We start from the raw sequence: 18,896 nt of genomic DNA on the forward strand, positions 1-18,896 counted from the left end.
TTTTTTCCCCTTAATTTTTTTATATTATAAATAGAATCATTTGATGATATCTGTTGTTTGATTTGCAACAAACTGCATAATGATTAATTTTTTTACATTTGTGACTGGACATCTTTCATCCCGGTTATGACTTAACTCGCATTTATAATATTAAACTTTATTATAAAGTTTAACAAAAGTATTATCATATATGGCTTTATGATATCCCTTATCAAACGTATTATTGTATTTGGCTTTATCAAACGAATTCATTTCAAATGGATGGATATAATTATTATATTTTTTTGTTATTATTTATATTGACAACCGACATGTTTTTATTCCCCATTTTTATTTACTTATAAGTAAATGTCACATCAAAATAAATTGAAAAGTCACTATAGAGCCCGCAAATTCTTTTCCAATTCCGGCATCTCCATGTCAACCATAAACTGATACAAAGCTCGTCAATATCATTAAAATATTGACAACGCTTGCCAATTGTTCAACAAATTAGTTACAGCTTCCGTTGTTCTTCTAAGTCTGTTAAATTTAAATCTAGACACAAAATTCGTTGAAATAGGTATAAATATCTTATAGTATTGGCATGTTCTTCTTTAACGTTTCAATCAAATCTGGATAACATACACGATCTACTAATTCGATATTTTAATTTCCATAAAATTTATTTATATTTAGATTCAATTGGACTTACATTTTTGAAATGAAAACTGGCTTTCCAAATAAAAAAATAACGAGATATTTAGTTCTCCATCGAATTTATCAAATTTAGTGGATGAATCAGCCAGTTTTATCTTTGCTAAATCACCATTTAAGTCACCACCATTTAAGATTAAAATATACATATAAATATATTTTACCTGTTCTTCGACAATACATAACTTAGTTTATTAGCCATTGTTGACTATCTTATACATTCATAGTGTATTTTAATCAAAAACAATATAATAAATTCTACATTTAAGATATAATAATAATTATCATTCTTTTTAGAAGGTTTCTTTTTTCAATTATTAATAAATATTAAAGACTTCTTCATGAAGGTATGTATAAACTTATAATCAAATTACTTATAGTTATAAAGGATTTTAATAAAAATGTTCAAACTAACGTTTCACTTCACTAAATAGTTTATTAAGATGGTTATAAAATATTAATATTAAATAAATTTTATTTTGGTTTAAAGCTACATTTTATTGTAATGGATTAAATATATAAACGATTTTGTTAAGATATAGGTACATTTTTCTCATTTTAGATATATTATATTAATAAACACCACATTATAAACATCACAAGGGTTAAAATTTATTTTTGATATCTTGTACAAATACCTTGATTTAGGTTATATATGTAAATTGATTAGTAGATGGCATATTCATAAATATTTAAGATAACATTATATTACTTTTAATGATAGAAAATTGCATTTGTTTAATAATGAATTGCATTTTTTATTTTTTCTTATCTCCTTTTTATGATTTATATATATATACAATGATAAATAAAAGTTATTTAAGTTAAAATGAATACTTAGTTGATAATAAGAATAATCTTAACGTTTAAAAAGTAATGGTTAATTCATAGGCGTAGCCACGAGGGGGGGGGCTAGGGGAAATTCCACCCCCCCCCCTCTTCAGATATTTATCACTTTTTGTAAATATCATTTTTAACTAATAAAAAAATATCCCCCTTAGTCCTTCCCCCACTCCCTGACCCTCAAATATGTATGCATATATCTTATATAATAATTTAAAAGAAAGAATGTAAAAGTTGATATTTTTTTATAAAACTATTCATCATAATTTATAGATTTTTGAGAAAATAAATTTATAAATATGTAAAATGAACCAAAAATGTTTTTTAATAAATGGAATATAAGCCAAAAATAAGTCTTAAGACAGAAGTGAAATGTATTATAATTATTAATAATAGATCCATAAAATTACTAAATAATATAATATATCAAATATAATTTTTTATAAAGTGAGTAATTTTAAATTATTTATCTTAATAAAAGTAAAATATAATTATAAAACTATTGATAAAATTAAGTCATAAATTAAAAAAATATTAAAGCACAATACAAACAGTGGAATATTATATGTCGTAGATTTACAGTATATCTAATTATCAAATGACAATCAAATAATTTTTACCAATATAGCGAATTATATATTTTACAGAAAACTATAAAATATTGATAAGGACATCAGAAAATATCTTTTAAAGACATTGTGGGATGAAAAATATGAAGATTAAATTTAAATATAATTTTTATTTTAAATATATAGGTGGCGTTAAATAATTAAATGCAAATTGTTGTTATATTTAATATCAAGAGCATTGATTAGTAAAATTTGTTAAATTATTAACTGTAATATATTCTCTAACTGTCAAATATGTCTGTAAAAGTGGAATTTTACCTAGTATAACTAATTCTATATAATAGAGTAAAATCAACTATATGTCTACTTACTTTTTATAAATAAATTTCTTATAATTGTTTGGAATAAATTATTACCATGCTTTTATATTAAGGTATATACAATACAAGTAATTTATTTATATAAACTAATAAAAATATATTTTATATTTGTTCCAGGCTTATTTTATTTATTAAAATTTGTAAAAATATTTCATGACTATATATAGACTAAAGTAACCCGGCCCGCCCCCAGTAATTTTTTAATTCCCCCCCCTTATAATAATCCTGGCTACGCCTATGGTTAATTTAAGGTGTTGAAGAATAATAAATTTAAAGTAAAATAAAGTGAAACATTTCTTAAGGATATATGACAAAAATTTTGAACAATTTAAAAAGAAAGCTAAGATATAACAAATTGATTATATCAACAATATAAAACTTACAGTTTTTATAATTAGAAACCGATAATTTCCATAATTTTTAAAATATTTTAACATTTCATTTTTCAGATGCCCAAAATAACATTTAGCATTAGACAAATGTTGGATTCATTCATTATATTAAAATGATTAAATTTTGGAAATCCCCTAAATTATCTTTTTATTATAAGACCATGTCCTCAGAGTCGTTTAAGAAAATATTATCAAATGTGCAACAAATAGTTGGATACAATCCCTCGTTTTTAAGTATGAGAAACTTATTTAACGATGAAATTTCGAATATGGCTATGAGCTTTATGCAAATCATTAATAGCAAACATCCTTTACTTAAAAATACTAAGTTTATAAATATTTATGCTCTCAATATTTTCTTATATAGGAAACTTATATATGGAGATTATAATATTGTGCAAATGCATGGATTAATCATCCTATTAATTGCAAAATTATTTGGTATACCAAAAAACTTTACTAATACAACATTATCAGAAAATGAACAAGGCATTACACAAAAGTTTACATTATATATTAAATTTATAATATTAATAAGACAGAGATCTCTTTCTGAAGTAACACAGATGATATATTTAGCCAGGATGATACATAAAGGTATACTTGAATTTGAAGATGAAACCTTTGAAAAATCAATAATAATTGGTAATAATTTGGCAATATTAAGTGGAGACTATCTTTTAGCATGTGCTTGCAGGGATTTAGCCAAACTTGAAGATACATCTGTAAATTTTGAAACATATTATTTAAAAATAATTCATTTTAGGTTGTTGAAAAAATGTCTCAAGCCATTGCAGATTTAATGGTCTTAGAGTATAAGGAATATGAAGATATTCAAAATTTTAATAATGTCAATATCATCAATCAATCAATAGATAAAAAGTTTTTTAATTTGCTAGCCTATGGTTCATATTCTACATTGACTTTGGTCAACCATCCTATAAATTTTAAAAAATTGGCATTTGATTTTGGTGATCAACTAGGAACAGCTTTAGAAGTATAACTAAAAATTAGTTATTTTACTAATTTGATAATAGGACTATGCCAATCCATAAATTTTTCACTGATCTGATCTGATATTACCAAAAAATTGATCCGATATTTAGATTTTTTTACCATCTCTTTGTATTAATGCCTTAAAAATATCAATATTTTAAAAAAACCCAACTTTTACAAATGATTATGTGTATTTATTTTTTTCCCCAAAAGTTAAATCTCATTTAAAATATTTACAATGTGTATGGGTGAATGTTATTTTTGATTTTTAAATAGGGCTAAATCAAGATTTTTGCCAAATAATTATCAATTAAGCCTCAAAATTTTGCCAATATAAGATCATATATTTCTGCCATCTATGAGCAAAATCAATAAGCTTATATTTTTAAAAATTAACTAAATACGCCATTTAACATTAGATGAATGTGGCTCATTAGATATTTTGGGCATGACTAAAATACGCGTCCCCGAAAACTACGCGTCCCCGGTCAAACGGGTTTAATTTATATAATATTGATAAAAAATCTTATTTCGCTTTATAAGATGAGTTAAAAAATGTTTTTTATTATATTTAAAAAAAATGATAACTTAGTAAATTTTTTAAAAAATTATTTTTTTACATCAAAAAACTACGCGTCCCCAGTCAGGATACATTTTTTTTAAAAAAATAAAAGCAGATTCATATTTAGCTCATTAAATGAATATAGAAAATGTTTTTTATGATTTAAAAAAAATGATAACTTAGTAAAATTTTTAAAATATTATTTTTTTAAATTAAAAACTACACGTCCCCAGTCAAGATACATTTTTTTTTAAAAAATAAAAGCAGATTCATATTTAGCTCATTAAATGGATATAGAAAATGTTTTTTTTTTATTTAAAAAAAAAGTGGTAACTTAGTAAAATTTTTAAAATACTAATTTTTTACATAAAAAACTAAGCGTCCCTACGCGTCCCCGGTCAAGATACATTTTTTAAAAAAAATTAAAGCAGATTCATATTTAGCTCATTAAATGGATACAGAAAATGTTTTTTTTTATTTAAAAAAAAAGTGGCAACAGTAAAATTTTGAAAAAACACTTTTTTTCTTCATTTTTTGACTAAAATACACGTCCCCGGTCAAGATAGATTATTTTTATAAAAATGAATATAGAATCGTGTATAGTTTTTCAAGGAGATTCCGAAAATGGAATTTATAATTTTTTTTTTTTAATTTTTTTTCGAAAAAATTATTTTTTGACTAAACTACCCGTCCCTACGCGTCCCCGGTCAAGATACATTTTTTTAAAAAAAATAAAAGCAGATTCATATTTAGCTCATTAAATGGATACAGAAAATGTTTTTTTTATTTAAAAAAGGTGGTAACTTAATAAAATTTTGAAAAAACACTTTTTTTTCCATTTTTTGACTAAAATACGCATCCCCGGTCAAGATAGATTATTTTTATAAAAATGAATATAGAATCGAAATTATTAATACCATTTTCGGAATCTCCTCAAAAAACCATACACGATTCTATATTCATTTTTATAAAAATAATCTATCTTGACCGGGGACGCGTATTTTAGTCAAAAAATGAAGAAAAAAAGTGTTTTTTCAAAATTTTACTAAGTTGCCACTTTTTTTTAAATCAAAAAAAATATTTTCTGTATCCATTTAATGAGCTAAATATGAATCTGCTTTTCTTTCTTTTTTTTAAAATGTATCTTGACCGGGGACGCGTAGTTTTTTTATGTAAAAAATTAGTATTTTAAAAATTTTACTAAGTTACCACTTTTTTTTTTAAACCAAAAAAAAACATTTTCTATATCCATTTAATGAGCTAAATATGAATCTGCTTTTATTTTAAAAAAAAATGTATCTTGACTGGGGACGCGTAGTTTTTAATTTAAAAAAATAATTTTTAAAAATTTTACTAAGTTATCATTTTTTTTAAATCATAAAAAACATTTTCTATATTCATTTAATGAGCTAAATATGAATCTGCTTTTATTTTTAAAAAAAAATGTATCTTGACCGGGGACGCGTAGGGACGTGTAGTTTTTTGATGTAAAAAAATAATTTTTTAAAAAATTTACTTAAGTTATCATTTTTTTTTTAAATCATAAAAAACATTTTTTAACTCATCTTATAAAGCTAAATAAGATTTTTAAAAAATAATTTTTTAAAAAATTTACTTAAGTTATCATTTTTTTTTAAATCATAAAAAACATTTTTTAACTCATCTTATAAAGCTAAATAAGATTTTTTATTAATATTATATAAATTAAACCCGTTTGACCGGGGACGCGTGTATCTTGACCGGGGACACGTAGGGACGCGTAGTTTTTTATGTAAAAAATTAGTATTTTAAAAATTTTACTAAGTTACCACTTTTTTTTTAAATAAAAAAAAACATTTTCTATATCCATTTAATGAGCTAATGAATCTGCTTTTATTTTTTAAAAAAAAATGTATCTTGACTGGGGACGTGTAGTTTTTAATTTAAAAAAATAATTTTTTAAAAATTTTACTAAGTTATCATTTTTTTAAATCATAAAAAACATTTTCTATATTCATTTGCTAAATATGAATCTGCTTTTATTTTTTAAAAAAAATGTATCTTGACCGGGGACGCGTAGTTTTTTGATGTAAAAAAATAATTTTTTAAAAAATTTACTAAGTTATCATTTTTTTTAAAAATCATAAAAAACATTTTTTAACTCATCTTATAAAGCTAAATAAGATTTTTTATTAATATTATATAAATTAAACCCGTTTGACCGGGGACAGTTTTCGGGGACGCGTATTTTAGTCATGCCCGATATTTTAAAATCCTTTTTTTTGCTGGAGATAATAATACAAAAAATATTGTAAAATTTTTAACTATATTTTAAGACATTCCAAAAAATAAATAGTATTTGTTTCTTTCATTAATTTATTATATTGAAATTATTGATAAATAAAAAAAATTATATTATTATATATACAATCTTAAAATAACCCCATAACAATGAAAAAAAAATATTGGATCTGTTTTTTAAAAATATTAGCTTGATACATATTTTTTTTGAAAACACTAAATATCGGTGCCAATCTGATCAGATAGTTAATATGAGCTTATCCCTAATAATGAACATACTCAGTGTCATCCTTAAAAAAGAATCTAGATTTGTTAAAAACACAATAAAAGGATGTGCCTTTAGACTTAAAGCATGTTTTATGCCATTCATATCTCTAATTTTTTGATTTATATTCTGATTTCCATTTAGTTTATTTAAAAATGATCAATTTCTTGCCCATTTTTTCCCCAATTTTTTTTTTGTTCCACCATAGGCAATGTCAGTATTATATATTCATAATCCTTTTCAACTGGAGGGAAAGGGGTTCATTTTAATTTTTTTATAAATATCTAAAATAAGCATAAGCTGTTAAAATCTAAAAAATAAAAGAATAGGAAATTGGAAAGTCTAAAAACATATTAAAATTGATCCTTAGTAAAGATCATTTTCCGTGAAAATTTGAAGAAAAGTTTAGATTGGTGTATTTTAATTAGGGATGTACCTATATTTTATATCAGATCGGATCGGGCCGATATTTCGCCCATTTTAAAATATCGATCAGCAAATATAAAATTTCCCAATCCGATAAAAAATGGCACTTTTAACAAAATTTAAAAAAATTTATATCTAAAAAACCATTTATTTTTATAAATAAAATCGAAATATATTTTTATGTTTAATTTTTTTTAATAGTAATAATTAGTTAATAAACATTCTGCAATATAGTTATTTTTTTTAGCATTCTGTTTAAAAAAGTGTTCATTAATCTCTTCAGAATCTGTTTTTAGTGATGTTAGTGATATTAACAGTCCCCATCACCGCAGACCGATCTCTGATAAATTGGAAATTTTGGTATTTCTAAAAAGAAATCTTTGATGTATTAATTTTAAATATTAATTTCAAATTTCATAATATATTTGTTTATTACTAATTATGTAAATAGATTAATATTATTACTTATTATATAAATAATTTTCAATTGAATTGAATATTAACTATAACTGATTATTATAATATATTTAAATGACATGTTATGGTATAGTAAAATTATAGTTGTTGTACTAATAAAAAGTATATTAAAAATTAAAACCGGTATCTTTACAGAATACAAAATTAGATATGATATCGGATCGGTTATCGGCCGATATCAATTTAATATCTGGAATATCGGATCGGCCTCCAAAAAGTGGTATCGTTACACCCCTATAAAATACATTCTAAATTTTAAAAACCTTAGCTGGGTCTTAAGATGATCTAAATCTGAGAAATCTAAATCAGGCCTGGCTCAAAATATATTTAAATATGAGCTGAGCTTGAAAATGTAGATCCATGCTGGGCAAAAAATATGACTTGTCATATAAAGAATGCCCCTATGTAGAATTCAATATTAATTTTCAGCCTAATATGCTTATCTTTATTGTAATTTTTTTAGCTATATGTTAAAATCAAAGAACCTAAACATTTTAATAATGTGCAAAAGTCAGTACTAGTGCAAAATTGTGTTTTTCAATTCCAAAGTGCCTTAAACACATTATCAATTGTCACTTCAATAGAATCCAACATAAAGTCGATATTTAAAGATGTCATTAATTCATTCCTTGATTCTATTAATCAAATCAATACTAATAGAGATATACCAACCATTCATCATGATACATAAACATTTATTTATAAAATCCATAAGACAAAAATTTATATGCAATTTATAAATTATTTAATAATTATTTGTATTTAAATCTATCAAACTTTGTAACAATAATCATATTTATAGCCATACTTCATATAGATATGGATTAAATTAGGCATGGTAATAAGATGTTATGATATACATATAATTTTTGCATTCATTTCTCCAATTTAAAATTTTTTATAAACCGAATTTTAATTATGAAAATGAAAAATTGGGTTGTATCTTAAAAATGTAAATTGCAATATGAATCATAAGTTTATAAACATTGGATTTAAATTGCTATTTTTCTATATCTTATTATTTGTACCAAGGGTAGGCAAGTTGGACAAAAAACAGATATAACCTAATTTTTAGGAAGCTTAGAAAATAGAGAAGATTTAAAAATGCTTTTACAACAAATGTATTTAATTTTATCCAGCCCATATCTCCCATAAATTAAGCGAAATAAAAAAAAATGAATTTAATATTTCTATAACCCTTGTTATCATCAAAAATTAATATTTTAACTCCCCCCCCCCCATTTCTTAGCGTTTTAAAATTTTTCATAAAACTAATTTGCAGAGTAATGTCTTTTTGCAGAAGGATATTTATGTTCCAATGTCGTTTTGTCAGATTACCAAAAATAATATTTTGATAGGAATTCGATATTAGATGTGTAGTCCCCCATTAAGAAATCAGCTAATAACTTAAGGCTTCGAATGCCGCACTAAATATTTTGATTTTACCCAAACTAAAAGGGGCCTCTATATACACTTAAATCGGTTTATAATTATAATTAATAAAAAAAATCAGGATGGAGGCTTACATGTTGGCCCGACAAACTTGGGCCTAAAAAATCAGAGTGGAGGTGTCTAAAATATTTTTAAAATTGGAATAGACTCTTTTTTGAAAATTCTAAAAATTTCTTTTTTTAAAAAATAAAATGATATAGAATTTCTTTGAATTTCAATTAAGTGATTTTTATTGTATTTAACTTTATAAAAATGATTTTTATGCCAACTTCGGAAAATGAATTTTTAAAATCAAAAGTAATATATTAAAAAAATTTATTTTAAAAAATCCGTTTACTATATATTTATTCATAAGGTTGCCAAAACCTGTTTCAAAAATTATAAACTTTAAGAAAACAGTGATAAAGTGTTGAGAATTTCACAAATATATTTCTATTTAAAAAGAAGATCTATTTCGTGTTCTTCGATAAAGTTTTCCTATTAAATTTTTTGATGTGGGCACATAAAAAGTTAAATGCTAGATATTAAAAAAATAATAAATTAAAACAAATGTTTTTAGCTAAAAATAGTGTTGACAGCATTTCGCACCAAAATAATTCCTGTCCACAAAACAAAAATACATACTGTTTTCATTTTTTTTAATTGGGAATAGAAAGTCAACTTTTTCAATTATTTTTTGAAAAAATTAATAAATTCTCTAAAAAATATTTAGTGCAAAATTACATTGAAAAATACTAACCTTTAAAGGGTTCAATGAGTTGGTATTACTAAAAAAAGTTATCGGCCTTTATCGGTATCGGGGCATCTCATATTTTTTTAAAATTCTTCTAGATGAGGTGAATGCGTAATATGAAAAAAAATTCATCTTCCTTAAATTAATAATGTTAAAAAATGGGGTAATTTTGTACATACAGCATTCTAATACAATACCTTATTTCTTTTATTTTTATAATAAAAAACGATTAGGTACTCATTTGATTGCATTATTATTATTTTTAAATATAATTAATGACACTGTATGTACTCAAATTATGAATTAATTTGATAATTATATTTATTCTTAAAATTATTTTACGAAAGACATAAATGCTAGAGGCTATTTGTATAAATATTAATCATTTATTTTATGAGACTCATTTATGTAAATTCAATCTTTCACAAAAATCGGAAATGTGTTCTGCACATCTTAAAATGAGTTTTACAGAAATATCTCAAATTATCAATCAATTCTAAGACCATAACATCAGAGTCGTTTAAGAAAATATTATCAAATGCTCAGCAGATGGTTGAATACAATCCTACATTTCTGAGCATTAAAAACTTATTTAACGACGAGATATCGAATATGGCTCTGAGTTTTATGCAAATCCGTAATAACAAACATCCTTTATTTGAAAAAACAAAGTTTACATTATTTATTTATGAGCTTCATATTCTTATATAGAAAACTTATATCTGGAGACTGCAATATTGTGGAAATGCATGGATTAATTATCTTATTAGTTGCAAAGTTATTTGGTATTCCAAAAAACTTTAGGTATACAACATTATATGAAAAAGAACAAGGCATTACACAAAAGTTTACATTATAATATATAAAGTTTATAATATTAATAAGACAGAGATCTCTCTCTGAAATAACACAGATGATATATTTAATCAGGATGCTACATAAAGGCATATTTGAATTTGAAGATAAAACTTTTGATAAATCAATAATAATGGGCAATAATCTAGCTATAATAAGTGAGGACTATCTTTTAGCATGTGTACACAGGGGTTTAGCTAAACTTGAAGTTACATCTAAATTATAAAATTAATACCATAATAGATTGATTTTATAATTTATTTTAAGGTTTTTGAGATGAATAATGCCATTGCAGATTTGATGGTTTTGGATTTTACAGAATATGGAAATATTCATAATCTTAATATCAATTTCATCAAAGATAAAAAGTTTAATAACTTATTAGCTCACAGTTCATTTTCTACATTGATATTAGTCAATCATCCTACAAATTTAAAAAATTTGGCCTTTGATCTTGGAAATCAATTAGGAACAGCTTTTGAAGTATATATAAATTTAAATATATAACTAAAATATAAATTTATTATTGAATAATTTCATATAATGAATGTTACCGGTAATGTGCAAACTTAATTTAAAATTTTCATTTTTTTATACATATTTTTATTAAATTTTTAACTTAATTTTTGTTCATCTTCGATTTTAATTACAATTATTTAAAATTTTAGTTTTTTTATATCATAGTTCGACATCGAGTATTAAGAATAACCCGTGACTTTTTTTTATTGTTGTCGACACCATGGGGCCGATACCAATTTATTCAACCCTTTAAAAGTTAGTTTAATATTCGATGAAATTTTGCAGTAGAGATATTACATTTTCTCGCAAAATATTTTTAAAACTTATTGTAATTATTTTTAGAACATAATCATTATAAAAATAAGTTTCCCTGTTTCTCTAGACTGATATTTTTACAAAATGCTGGTTGGGGTTTTTCCATAGAAAGAAAACCAATCACAATTCGAGATAAAAATATTAGATTCTTACATTTTATTTTTAAATTACCATTCCTCGGTATGTTATACAAAACGACTAAAGAGGTCGTTATAGAAAAGACATCTGGCCTAAAAAACTTGTGTGCAGCATAATAGAGAATGGGGGATTTGATTTTGAGATTGGGTACCTGGAATGTAGGTTAGATGTTGTTGAGGCTTTAGGCAAACATGAACTTGACATATGTTGGATATAAGAAACATGATGGAAAAGACGTGGTAAATAAACGATAAGAATATTGGCAAGGATCAATAAGGGAGAGTCTGGAGTTGGAATTAACATTCACGAAAGACGAATAGATTCCATCATTGATGTCAAAGAATCTTACGAAATACCCTTTTATATTATCTATGTATGCCCCACAGTCAAGTAGAAGCGAATAGGATACGGTATTCTTTTAGCATCAACTTGCTAAAACAGTATATGTTATTCTACCTAATTAATTTGCATTCCTAGGAAAGAATTTGAACGACCACTTAAGAAATATGACTAAAGATATCAAGGTCATTGACGATACAGGCGCTCATAACCCAGAGGGTAAAATTATATTGGAGTTTTGTGACTTGAAGATTATACTATGTATCGTAATGTTTAGAAAAAGAGAACATTACGAAAATCAGGGGAGGGTTACCATAGTTGATTACATGCTAATAAGATCCGATTAGGGTTGGGCAAATTTCCAGAAAATTGTATTCGGATACAGATACTTTATAAAATTTTGTATTTCAGATACTAGATACTTTAGAAAAATTTCAATAAGATACAAGATACTTGTATTTTTTAAAAAAAGTATCTAAGATACAAGATACTTTTTTAAAAAACTTTAAATAGTCAAATAATATAAATTTATAAAAAAATATTTAAAATAAACTGTAGAAAATAACAAATTTATTATAAAAGATAATGCGATATTCCATTTAATAATTATATAATTGGTAAATAATAATAAATTAGCATCATAAATCAGCATTATTTTTTAATATTATTAATTTTTCAAATAATTTATCGTTCAATCTTTGACGATTTGGTCTATTAACCATATTAGCAAAACATAATCTTTCAACGGGGGCTGAGAAGGGTAATTGTGTGTTATATTTAATAAATATTTCTTTTATATATTTATAACTATTAAACATATTTATACTCCACCTGTCATCTTTCATATAATTTAGGACCTCTATTTCAATATCATTTATTGAATTATTAGAATTGGATGTGGTACTTTTAAAGCAAAAGTAATCATCATCTTCATCAATTGAAGATTTTGCTGAAGTATTAATTTCAATATTATTTTTAAAAACAATTAAAACTTCATGTAATAACAAATCCTGAAGGTATTTTTTTTCTTTTTCACCATCAATCCAACGATTTTTAAAATAGGGGTGAGAAATAGTTGCCAAAAATGCACTTCTAAAATTGTTATCAAAATCATATATATTTTTAAATCTTTTATTTAAAGAATTTTCTATGGCAGTAGCTAATGGTTTGCAAAATTGTAGATTGGTTTGAATTAAATTTGTAATTTTTTTTTAACGACATTTAAAATTGGAGCTCATTCTCCATAATAGCAGTTGATTTCACTCTGTATTTTGTCAATCGCTATAGCCAATGGGGCTATTATATTGCAATATTCTTCTAAATATTGAATTTCAATATCTCTTAATTTAGGAAATTCTAATTTTTGATATAATTTAGGAAGTTCCCCTTTAAATTTTAATAAACTATGAAGACTATCATACAAACTATTCCATCTAGTGCAACAAGGTGTAACTAATTGTTTTCCTAAAACATCTTTGATAAGTTCTGCAGTTTTAGGCCTATTATTTGCATTCCATAGCTTAGTACATTTAGCTATTGCAGGATGATGAATTTTAGAAATGTTAGGAGAATCCTTAATAGCTCTCTCGACATCTGTTGTGGCAATTAGACTTATCGTATGGCACAAACAACGAATTTGTTGAGGCAATGTTATTGAGGCTTCTTTAGACCCTTAAATAAACAAATAAATAATTTTATTTGAATAAAATTTTTTACTAAATTTACAATATCATAATAAATTTTAAAGAAGTATTAAATAATACTTTCAATGATTTCGAATTCTATACATTCATCATCATTGATGTCAAAGTCATTCTCTACAGCTTCCATAGAATATCCAAACTCCTTGAAAGCTTTCTTAAAGTTAGAGCCGTTATCTGTAACAGTTGCTATAACTTTTTCGTCAATACCAAAGTCACGATGAATTTCATCAACTAATTCTGCCAGTTTATCATAGGTGTGGCTTCCTGAAAATCTTCTCACAACAAGGGCCTGAGATTGTCTTTGTAAACTATCACTTGAGAACTTATTTAAATATTTATTTAATTGAATTTATAAATAAAATAGCATATTATTTCATTACCCAGTGACAAGTCATTCCAAGAAAGCTTCTAGTCTTAGTAGACCAAATATCTGCAGTAGTGCAGATGTATGTCTGAGCTTTCAATAACTGTTTTAAATTATCAGTTTCATGTATGAAGCTTTCATCAATTTTTCTTTGCAAAGATCTTCGAGAAAAATTTTTAATTGGATTTCCAATACAGGATAATATTTCTAATAAATTGACAAGTAGAAGAAATAAGGATAAGAAAAAAAAAATTGAATTTACCTTCCATCATTTTGACAAATTCCTTTTGCTCAACTATGGATAATGGATTGAAGTTAATAAATTATTAAATTTATCTTGAGATATTTTTTTCTTATTATCATTTGAAAATTCTAAGTTTTTTTGAGTTAATGATGTAGTTTTCACTATTTCTTTTTGTTTTTTCTGTTTGTGTGATATTTTATGATGGGTCATATAATTTTTATATGATTCCAGATGACGTCTCTATAAGTGAAACAAATAATAAAATATTTTATATTAGATATTTACTAATTTTTTTGTAAAAAATTCTACTTTTAATGATAAAATTAGATGAAATATATTTATATTAAAATATTTATGAAATTTTTGTCTTATTTATAAATAATAATTAATACCCATTAAAATTTTATAAATAATTTTTGTAAAATCATTAAAAAAATACATTTGTAAGAATTTTTTTAAAAATAATTTTTTAAAAAATTATATATTTTAAGCATATGTGTAAAAATTAAAAAAAAACTTATGGTGGATTAAATATTGCTAAGTACTATCTATCATATAAATATGGTGCCCCAAATATTTGGATTATATTTTGGCCTAGTGTTCAAATTAACAACCTCTTTTTTTATCAATATTAGTTTTCTTATATGTTTCATAAATGATTTTTATCAATAATATGAAAATTTATTTTAAAATACTTCTAAATTTAGCAACAGATATGGAATATGAAATGATAATGAATATGATTATAAATGTGATTCATTATATATTTATATATTATACTTTTAGATGCTTGACAAAATTTGATGACGAATCCGCAGAACCATTTATAGGTTTGTGGCATTCTTTACATTATGCAGTAACTTTATTATGATCATCTTGAAGTACTTCCAAAAATTTGCCATTAATTATGCTTAGTTTAAATTTATTGTTATAATTTTCGCTTGAAGAATCATCTGAAGACGAAGATAAACATATTATTCTATTTTCTTCTTCCATAATTTTAAAATAGACAGATATAAAACGATTCAAATATGGTAGTTCTAATTGTTAGCAAATTGCTATATGACGACCAACGTTATATATCAAAAATTATCATAAAATCCTGCCCCCCCCCCAAAGCCAATCTAAATTTTGATTAAATTTTTCATTTAAATCTTAAAACAATATCATTTTAAATTTTAATACTATTTAAATTAACCAATACAAATTTTTTTAAAGTATCTGTATCTTTTTGAAAATAAAGTTGGTTAAGATACAAATACTTTTAAATAATATGTATCTTAGATACTGAATACAAGATACATTCCAAAATTTTAAAAAAGATACAAGATATTAGATAAAATATCCGCGATACTGCCCAACCCTGGATCCAATGACTGCAAACATATTAAATATAACGATCACGATCTTTTCAAAAAAAGAGGATCGAAATCCAGAATCGACCTTTTTTTTAAAAAAATGATAGTATTTAAATTTCTAATCGATGCAAAATTAACTAATATAAAAAATAAATAAATATGGTATATATTTACTGTAATTGAATAATATAATATAAGTATAACAATTAGAATATATTTATTCATAATTAAATTAGCCTTTAATAATAAAAATTTTTCTAAATTATCATCATTTAAACAACCACGTTTTTCATTAAGTACATGTTTAGCTTTACTAAACAAGCGCTCCACAGGAGCGCTTGATGGTAAAGGTGTGTTATATTCATTAAAGAGCGCTTGATGGTAAAGGTGTGTTATATTCAATAAATGTTTTTTTTAATTAACATAATTATTAAAAATATTCACTGAATCATCATTAGAATAAAAAAAATTATTAATGGCAAGAGCATTTTGTGACGAGTTTTTCCCCAAAAAGGTATCGAACCATGCTTTCATTTGAAGGATCTGCATATGGTTGACCCTGTATGTTTTCTAAATGGGCTGTGGCAGATTAATAAAAGGCCAACTGAGCTTAATTTTTGGGTAAATTATTGATGCCAATATATTACTGTCATCATATAGTGAAGGAAATCCAATAATTTTTATTATATGCATATTGTTAGATCTTCACAAATAATAAAAATTGTATTTTTAAAAGAATTAATTACTTCTAAATGCCTCTTTAGGTTTGAACTTCTAATCTTTGAAGAAGGTATTTAGGACATTATTAAAACCTAGAATTTATATTATAATATAATTAATAAATAAATATAACTTGTTCTTACAAAAAATTTGGGAAATTGTTGAAATATAAAATCTGGTGGAGGTGGTTGATAAAATATGATGTAGATAGATATTTTTTTAAAATAATATGTTAATTTAATTTTCAAAATTTTTATTTTATTTATTGCTTTTTAAGTAATAAAAAATTTTTTAAAAGGATCGGGATCGAATATTTAAAAATATGATCTCGATCACGATCCACAATTTAAGGTCAGGATCTTAAATCCGAGAAAATTGACAAATTTAGGATCGAATCCAGGATCGGCGATCTATTGATTCTATCCTTTAACAACTCTAGGTGAAGCCTAGTTTTATCGTCAAAGCAGAAATTTTGACGGCTAAAAAATATGAAACATTATAAAGCAGTTGATATGATATATTAAATATGTATCTGAGACGTGAAAAGCAGCTCAAATGGTGTAATTCCAAAAAATTGTGAAAAAAAGATACCCTGCTAATTGTGGTTCTTGCCTTCTAATAAATTTATCCAGCGTTAAAATGAGAGCGGAGAAATGGCAGATGCCATTTACGTCCTAATACCTGTGCCACAAAGTAGCGGAGATATTTAGAAAAAAACTAAAGATGATAAGTAAAAAAAAGTTATAAAAAAACATTGAAGGGTTTCTCTCAGCTTACTATATTGCTAAACTTAATATGTCTTTTTTTTATTATAAATTTAATTACAAAAAAAATAACCCATCGATTTGAGTCTTATTTTGTTATTGCCTGCAGAAAGTATAATTGAAGCCTAGGAGCTTTATCCTTAATGATTTTAATTATTTACAATCAAATTTAAAGCAAATGTAGTGACAGGATAGCATTTTGAAGTACACGCTTAAGCAGTAAAACCCCATTCTATTATAGTGGCATTGCTTAAAACGCATTTTAAGTTTGTGCTGATATAAGATTTAAACTGGCAGTGAAATCTATAAAAAAAATTAATTCTGGCGCCCTTTACAGAAAATCACATAAAAATTATAAATCTCCTAAGCATTCGAGGAGTAGTGGCGTACAAACAGTTTAAGAGGTATAGAATGACTTTAAATGAAGTCGACTAAAGATGTGTTATTCAAAAATTATTTAAAATTAATTGTTTTTAAAAGGTATGTGGCTACCCGATTAGCAAATCCTGATTATCATTTCGGATTTACCTATGGTATGGTGCCCTTAGAGAATTCGGTGTAATTGCAATATATTACCATGTACAAAACACAAGAGCCGCCAAAGAAAGCATAAGTTATTAATTCCTTTTAAAGATATACCTTATAAGCAATATTCTAAATTTTTATAATTTAAATACTTGACTTCATATTTCTCTCGAGCATTTAAAAAAAAATCTAAAACTTGTAAGATTGGATACAAATCTATTTATAACAACACCATTGAAAACGAGTTTATTAAAACTTGAATAAAGTTTAACAAAATTATATTTGTTTCAGAAATTATTTCTGATATTCTTCATCCCAAAATAAAATTGGACGATAACCCTAGCCATATGATTTGGTGAAAATCTAATTGAGGAATTAAGATTCAAATTAAACTAAGATGAAACATTTGCTGGGCATAGAATATATTAATGAGAATTTTCCTTCTTAAAACTTTAAAAAATTCTTTGACTGTGTGGATATTTTATCTTGCAGTACTATTGAATTTGAAAGTTGCCGTTGATTCGTGAATTTGATAATCGGAAAAATTTTAAAATATGGCAAATTAGATGTCCATTTAGGGGGCTTTGGAACACTGTTTTTTTTATTCATACATGAAAGCACGGGGAAACACTATTTAAAAGCTAACAAAAAAAATTTAGCCTAGAACATGATTTATGGAAAACTTTTTGATTTATATTTGTATATAATAATTTCATTCTTTCCTCCCGCAAGTTTTCAAGCAATACATCACTGTTTACAAGGTAAAATGATATATTAATATTTTAAGAAATTTACAATTAATCCAATCCTAACCATCTCACTATACTAACTCAGTTGTATTGAGTTAAAATAAAACAGATGGTAACTCAAAATTTATAAGTTTTTGCTGAAATTACATAAATAATATTTGTTAAAAAATATAATCACCGAGTCCATACATAGTTTGGATAAAATATGCAAATACTTATAGGCAATTTATCT

At 24.5% G+C, this 18,896-nt stretch overlaps 2 protein-coding genes across 2 annotated transcripts; both read left to right on the forward strand.

The window, feature by feature from the left end:
• Positions 1 to 3,021: 3,021 nt before the first annotated feature.
• Positions 3,022 to 8,748, forward strand: LOC135924649 (all trans-polyprenyl-diphosphate synthase PDSS2-like). Its single transcript, XM_065459740.1, has 5 exons — positions 3,022 to 3,208; positions 3,248 to 3,382; positions 3,419 to 3,605; positions 3,647 to 3,877; positions 8,350 to 8,748. The coding sequence occupies exons 1-5, from the start codon at positions 3,042 to 3,044 to the stop codon at positions 8,575 to 8,577; spliced, it is 948 nt and encodes a 315-aa protein (XP_065315812.1). The 5' UTR covers positions 3,022 to 3,041; the 3' UTR covers positions 8,578 to 8,748.
• A 1,872-nt stretch (positions 8,749 to 10,620) lies between these two features.
• On the forward strand, positions 10,621 to 11,628 carry LOC135924088 (all trans-polyprenyl-diphosphate synthase PDSS2-like). The gene is made up of 4 exons (XM_065459136.1): positions 10,621 to 10,742; positions 10,957 to 11,134; positions 11,194 to 11,409; positions 11,611 to 11,628. The coding sequence occupies exons 1-4, from the start codon at positions 10,621 to 10,623 to the stop codon at positions 11,626 to 11,628; spliced, it is 534 nt and encodes a 177-aa protein (XP_065315208.1).
• The last annotated feature ends 7,268 nt before the right edge of the window (positions 11,629 to 18,896 follow it).

Source organism: Gordionus sp. m RMFG-2023, chromosome 2, assembly GCF_954871325.1.
Source record: "Gordionus sp. m RMFG-2023 chromosome 2, tfGorSpeb1-WG-v2, whole genome shotgun sequence".
Lineage (NCBI taxonomy): Eukaryota > Metazoa > Nematomorpha > Gordioida > Chordodea > Parachordodidae > Gordionus > Gordionus sp. m RMFG-2023.